This window comes from Cyprinodon variegatus, unplaced genomic scaffold (genome assembly GCF_000732505.1).
Source record: "Cyprinodon variegatus isolate N-32 unplaced genomic scaffold, C_variegatus-1.0 Scaffold211, whole genome shotgun sequence".
Taxonomy (NCBI): domain Eukaryota; kingdom Metazoa; phylum Chordata; class Actinopteri; order Cyprinodontiformes; family Cyprinodontidae; genus Cyprinodon; species Cyprinodon variegatus.
In genome coordinates this window covers 374,711-381,986 of record NW_015150664.1, presented here as the reverse complement: position 1 = coordinate 381,986, position 7,276 = coordinate 374,711, and the positions used below count along the sequence as shown (strand labels likewise).

General features: G+C 36.4%; 1 protein-coding gene across 1 annotated transcript; it reads left to right on the top strand.

The window, feature by feature from the left end:
* The first annotated feature begins 1,114 nt into the window (after positions 1-1,114).
* On the top strand, positions 1,115-7,270 carry ddx49 (DEAD-box helicase 49). The gene is made up of 13 exons (XM_015380309.1): positions 1,115-1,353; positions 2,044-2,167; positions 3,410-3,495; positions 3,754-3,875; positions 4,076-4,263; positions 5,121-5,261; positions 5,397-5,472; positions 5,634-5,710; positions 5,801-5,898; positions 6,031-6,105; positions 6,386-6,474; positions 6,653-6,724; positions 7,081-7,270. Exons 1-13 carry the CDS (start codon positions 1,239-1,241, stop codon positions 7,240-7,242), a joined length of 1,425 nt encoding a protein of 474 aa, XP_015235795.1. The 5' UTR covers positions 1,115-1,238; the 3' UTR covers positions 7,243-7,270.
* The last annotated feature ends 6 nt before the right edge of the window (positions 7,271-7,276 follow it).

Sequence of the window (7,276 nt, the reverse complement as noted above, 5' to 3'; positions counted from 1 at the left end):
TACACCACTTTTTGTTTTACTTTATTTATCCGTCCTGTAGCCAGTGGGTTGCTGGTTCGAACCCCTGTTCCCTCTGTTTCGTTCATCATGTCCTTGGAAACTTTACCCTCCTTGCCTCTTTGTCTTAATAGAAATATTCTTATTAATCACTTGACCAGCAGGAGGCACTAATAAGAATGTAGTATAGTTATTTAAAAATGTACACACATGGTATATGTAGAAGATTAACAGACCTTTATCTATATACACAGCAGAAATGGTAGGAATTATTATTAGTTTACAGTGGGTGGAGGAGGTCAGACCAGACAGGGTGGTGATTTGCACAGATTCTAAAGCTGCAATAGAAAGCAATCATTCAGGAGGAAATAATAGGAAAGACCTTGTATTAGATATTCCTCAGAGTTTGTTTAGGTTATTTAGGTATAGAATAGATGTTCAGTTCTGTTGGGTTCCAGCACATGAATAAGTGAGAGGAAATGAAATAGCAGACAAGAAAGCTAAAGAGGCTTTATGAAAGCAGAATATAGATCAGATTCCATTTGGGAAAGGGGAAGGTAAATCAATAATTAGAAAGAAAGAAACAGAATTATAGCAAACAATATGGGATGAAGATGAGAAAGGAAGAAGATTATATAGGGTTCAAAAATCTGTAATTGTTAAAAATTATGGAGAAAGAAGCAGCAGGGAAGATATAATTTATACTAGATTAAGAACTGGACATACCTACTAGAATGAGTTTTTGTTTGTACTAGGGAAGAGAAATAATGATTTATGTGAGGGCTGTGAAAGAAAAGAAAATGTAGATCATGTTTTGATGGATTGCATTAAATATGCATCTGAAAGAGAGAGGATGAGGAAAGTAATTATGGAAAAAAGGGAGAGAATGGAGTATTAAAGGAATTTTAGGGACAGATGGAGATATTGAGGAAAATAAACTATTGTTTTTAGTTTTACATAACACAAAAATAAAAAATATATAATATAGTAGATGGAACAATAGAGCTACACACTAATGTACAGTAGGTGGCGGTATGCAGCTATAAGTTGTTTACAATCCGCCAATCTAACAAAGAAGAAGAATGAGCGCTCCTTCCGTAAAGCGTCACTTTCTGACGTAACATCATGGCGGCTGTAGAGCCAACACGAGCATGTGTTACCTTACGCTAATATAGAGTATTTTATCTCAGCGGTCAGCCTGTCCATTCAGTGTCGTTTTCTCGTTTTTAAATAGTTTGAAAATGGCCGACCTGTCGTCTTTAGGTCTGTCAGACTGGTTGGTGAGGCAATGTAAACAGCTGGGAATCAACAAACCCACTCCTGTTCAGGAAAACTGCGTCCCAGCCATCCTGGAAGGTAACTGCTATTCGCCTTAACTGGAGGAACTGTAGCTGGATTTTATTTGTTTATAATTTTAAGAACAATTAGAAAGTGAAGCGAAACGTGGCAAAAACACAGTTTTCTAATTTTCTCACGTTAACATTAGACCTGTTTTTGTTGTTACATTTTAAATGGATCCAGGTTTGTCTTTAATGGATCAAATGTGTCCACTAATGTAAATTTTAATTCTTCATGGATTGATTAGATTTAGGTGTTTTTTGGATTAGTCCACTTGCCGTAGCTCGGGATGTACTAATGTCTTGCCTTTAAACATGCTGGAATTTGAACCTCTTGAACTTTATTTAATTTAGAAATAATCATATAAAGGAAGCTAAAAAAAGCACGCCAGACTTTAAAGTTTTTATTGGTTAAAAGGTTAAAAACTTTGTTCAATTTCCCTTCTACTTCGCAACTGTGCATCCAAGTAAAAAGGCAAAGTGTGTTAACCCTAAATGGGGAAAAAAAAGATCAAATGGCTGAAAAGTTTGTTTTCTTTATCAGTGGCCATCTATTTCTTGATTTTTCTCTGACATGATTGATGTTTTGTCTCCCCCCCCGTTTATTTATTGTTAGATAAGCATAAAGAAAAACCTCTGCACATTTTAGCAAATGTTCCTGCATCTTTAGTACTGGGTCTAAGAGCAGATGGTGTGTTTCTTCCCTCAGGACGTGACTGTATGGGCTGCGCCAAGACTGGAAGTGGAAAGACGGCGGCGTTTGTGTTGCCCGTGCTGCAGAAACTATCAGAGGAGCCCTATGGCATCTTCTGTCTGGTGCTCACTCCTACCAGGTCAGACACATAGCACTTGGAAAGGTCAAAGGGTTTTGTTGATGGACACAAATGTTTTCAAAATGGAAGCTAAAACTATGTAGACATAAAATAAAAAAAAACCTTCAAATATATTTACTATTTAGTTTAGGGATTTTTTTTTTCTCCAAACAACTTATTGGTCTCCCTTAGCTCAGAGTGACATCGGTTCAGCTCTTATTAAAAGTGTTGAAACGTTTAATGTTATGTTTTAATTGTTTTTTGGTTTTTTTTGTGAAACATGATTATTTTACCAATATGTTTATATAACATGCTTTCATATAAAAGTCACCTCCCAAAGGGGATGTTTAAAATCAAGTATGTCTTTTTTTTTAATTTTTTATCATGAAACTTAAATGAGAAAAAAAAATTTAATATAGTAGGAAAGAAGAAAAAAAATTAATTTTTAAACAGAGTTAAAAGTATTACGGTAGTTTTCAATAGAAGATAGGTGCATAAACCACACAATAAATAAAAACATGATGGTTCTGGATGCCACAGATTAACAAAGCTTTGCTGCATTTTGGGAACCCTTTGTTTAGGATTTTCCAATCCCAAGGCTTGTGATATAAAAGAGTCCAGACTTGATAAACAGAGAGATTAGATTTCAAAAACTGAATCTACCGTATCTTCTTTTGTTTGCCTCACTATAAATAAAGTATTGTTTTACTTCTGGTGCCTTTTTGGTCAAGGGAGTTGTAAAGTTGGTCCTTCACAACCAGGCTCCTTTTAAGTTGATCTAAATCTTTTTATGGACTCCAGATTGAATTTATGACATCAGTATGACCCGTTTAAAATGATAATCTCTGCTGACAATTAACCCTAATAGTTTAGACACAAACTGACTTTCTATTTGCACCATATGTCTCGATAGAAAATGCATTTACTTGAAAACTAGTTAAGAACATTACTAGCAGTTGTTTGTGTCCCCTAGACATTATGCTGCTTTTTGTAACGTTTTTGTTTCGTGATAGTTTAAATGATCTGCTCATGTCATGTTCCTCCCTCTGTTTTAATGTTCTTCCCTTGTTTGTTTATTATTGATTCCATCTGCTTTTTAAATCTGCTACAGTTTTAATTTTAGATATTTTTAAATTGAGATTTTATCACCAGAACCTCCAAATTGAAATGTGATTTGTTTGTTTCAAAGTAAAAGGAGTAAAGTTTTCATGTATTCTCTGAATTCTTTTTTTTTTTTTTATCTGGTCATGTGATGTCTTGCAGGGAGCTGGCCTATCAGATTGCAGAGCAGTTCAGAGTTCTGGGGAAGCCTCTGGGTTTGAAAGAGTGCATCATCGTTGGAGGAATGGGTAATTAAATGAGCAGCATCACTGATAGACTGTAGGATGTATGCCTTACATCTTGTGTTTGTTTGATGTTTCAGACAGAGCAGGTTTCACACATTAAAACATATTGATAAAAAAACATAATTAGCAAAATACTTTCAGTTTTTTAGATGTTTTAAGCTTTATCCCTTATTTGGAGCCAACTTTACTCCTGTTTAAACCATGGTTCCTTGCAGCTTTAACCCTGACTGACTTGTTTCCTCTGTGTTATGATGTGGACAGACATGGTGAGCCAGGCCCTGGAGCTAACCAATCAGCCTCATGTTGTCGTAGCAACACCGGGTCGGCTGGCCGATCACATCCGCAGCTCCAACACTTTCAGCATGAGCAAGATCAAGTTCTTGGTGAGATTTTGTTCAGCTTTATAGAATTTGATTACATTTTTTTAAATTAATTTGCGTGGATATTTTACAAAATGAATTTAAAAAAAAAGTTCTTTATCAGCCTAAATCAGAAGCACTTTACTCCATTTTCAGTTTTTGACCACCCTCCTGTGTCTTCTTTGTGGTTTATTGCCTTTTTTTTTTTTTTTTTTTTTTCAAAGATTCTTGATGAGGCGGACCGGCTGCTGGAGCAGGGTTGTACTGACTTCACCAAAGACCTGGAGGTGATCCTGGGCGTCTTACCAGCCAAACGTCAGACGCTGCTGTTCAGCGCCACGCTGACAGACACCCTGCAGGAGCTTAAGAGCATCGCCATGAACAAACCTTTCTTCTGGGAGAGCACATCAGAGTGAGTAAACCTGATAGTTTCCATCTCTACAGATTTGTCTTCGTCTTTAAATTGGATATTTGGATTTCAACAACATTCTCAGCCTAAATCGTTTTACTTGTTAAAATAAAACAGGTCTGGGAGGAGTATAAAAGTTGTTTTTTTTTTTTATTTACATTGCGGCTAAATTGCTTGCAAAATAAAGCAAATTAAATCACAGCATAACTGTGAGGTGGAAGAAAGGAAGCTTGGGTTTTCTCATGTTTTTTTTTTTTTTAACAATAAAATATTAGAGTATGGTTTTAGGTGCTAGAACTTACCTAAACATTTCAGTTTGCACTTTCCATTTTGTCTAGACTTTGCCTGGGCTGCACTAACATGCATGAATATTATGCTTTTATCTAAAATATTCCATTATAGGTTTGACTTTTTGCTGCTTTTGTTATACTGGAGGTTGAACCTTCATCCCTACCTTCTGCCTTTTGCAGCCTGCCATGAAAACCCCATTTTCCTAAAAAAACAAAAAAAAAACAAAAAACAATTTAAAGATTCAAGATGGTTACAAATCTGAGTATGAGAAATGTAGTTATACAGAGAGTTGACTTAGAAAACCTGCATTCAAACTTTTAATTTAGAAAAAATAAATCCTTTTATTCTCATTACACTCTTTGGTTATGCATCAGTTTTTATTTAGTTTTTATGTTAAGCTATCCTGTTGGATACTTTATCTGTAGTTACAAAAGTTTGAACACTTTAGATGCTTTGACTATGTATGAATACATTTCAAGTCTAACATGCAAAAAAAAAACCTTCCTCTTGGTGAACTCAGCAGCTTGTCCAGTGACTGGTATTAAAGATTTTTTTGCTATTATTGTTAGAACGAGGACAGTGGAGGAGCTGGACCAGAGATACATCCTCACTCCAGAGAAGGTGAAGGACGCTTACTTGGTCCATCTGATCCAGACATTTACGGACCAGCATGACGACTGGTCCATCATCATCTTCACCAACACGTGCAAGTGAGAAGCCTAGAAACATACTAAGATACTCAGTGATCCATTAAACAAGTGCAACTTTGGTTTCTTTTAAGCACTTTACAGTCTGGATCATTGTAATGGAGCTTCATATAACAAAGGAGCTTCTTTTGATTTCAGGAGCTGCCAGATTCTGACTATGATGCTGCGGGCTTTTAACTTTCCTACAATCTCTCTGCACTCAATGATGAAACAGGTAGGATCAATCAGAACAGCCCAGTGGGTTGGAGACATCAATCTTTTGATTGTGACATCTTAGCAATACAAACCTCTATTTGAATCTTCAAACGGAAAAAACCTAATTCGGGGAAGACCCGAGCGCCTTTAAAACAGATGCCTCTCCTTTCCATTCTTTAGAAACAACGGTTCGCCAATCTTGCCAAGTTCAAGGCCAGCGTCTATAGGATCCTGATTGCGACGGATGTAGCTTCCAGGTAGATAATTCTAGAAGACTCCACACCTTTCAGGATTCAGTAGGGGGTTTGTTCTAATTCCTCTTCTTCTCTCCTTCCTCTGGTTTTCAGGGGGTTGGATATTCCAACTGTGCAGGTCGTCATTAACCATAACACCCCAGGGCTTCCAAAGATCTACATCCATAGAGTGGGGAGAACCGCAAGAGCAGGTACAGGGAGGAATCTGCAGCCTGTTGGGGGAATTTACAGAAAGCGAAATCATCTCTGAAATAATCACACATTGGTTCTTCATATTGGATGAATAAATGTTATTTTGAAGAACATTTAAACTTGTTATGCAGGGAGAAACGGAGTGTCCATCACACTGGTGACGCAGTACGACATCCATCTGGTCCATTCGATCGAGGAACAGACAAGTAAGTTACATCAGAAGCTGCTTATGCTGGAAAGACTGATTGGCCATGATGTGATGTTGGATAGCAGATGAGATGAATTCCTTCATTCATATTGCATTATTGAATAGTGTTGCAGTTGTTTCCCTGATCTCAATGAGTTGCAGTAATCTGAATGGGTCATTAGTTCAGCCGTGGTCTGCTTGATCTCATCCTTCAACTATTTGTTTGGATTTGATGGATTTTTGTTGTCATTTAAATTTACAAAACTGTTCATGAACCTATTTTATTATTTTTCTTTTAGAAACTAAGTTGAAGGAATATCCTATGGAGGAGAAGGAAGTCCTAAAGATCCTGACTCAAGTCAACGTGACTCGACGCGAGTGTGAAATTGTATGAACTTTCCTTAAAATATTTATATTTTGTCGCTTTATAATTTAAAAAGGTTGGAATGTCAAAAAAAAAAAAAAACTATGTCCAAAAGAAAGCATTCTTCAGTTGTTGATGGCTACTTCATAGTAAAAAATATAAACAAACTGAAGTTTTATTTTTACTTTAATTTGTTCTTCAGAGACTTGAATCGACAGACTTTGATGAGAAAAAGGAGATTAACAAGAGGAAACAGCTGATCTTGGAGGGGAAGGTGAGAGTATAGTTCTTTTTTACTGCTATGGATTAGCAGTCGCCTCTCAATAAATTGGACTACAAATGGGTTTTATTTATATAAATTCATTTCACTCATTTAAGGTTTTTTTTGTGTTTTAAAGTTGATAAACTCTGAAAGTCAAACATCTAAAACCAATGATATGTGGTCGTATTTACCACAGAAATGTTGGCCTAGATAAACATGTTTTGCTGTACTTTAGCTTTTATTCACTCGGTACTACTATCAGTAGATGTAATGTAGAATGTTGTTTAATGTCTTTTCTCTTAATCTAAACCAAAATAGTATTTGACACCAGTTCCTGCTGCTGATTTCACATCTTTGTGTCGTTTCAGGACCCAGACCTGGAAGCCAAGAGGAAGGCAGAGCTGGAAAAGATCAGGAGCCAAAAGAAGAAATTTAAACAGAAAATCCAAGACAGCATTCAGAGACAAAAACATGGACAGATGAAGAAGAACCGGCCTAAAAGCAAAAAGGCAGAGTCGGCAGCATCATAAAAGCTGCCTGATGTACATAAGTTTTATTTCTGTA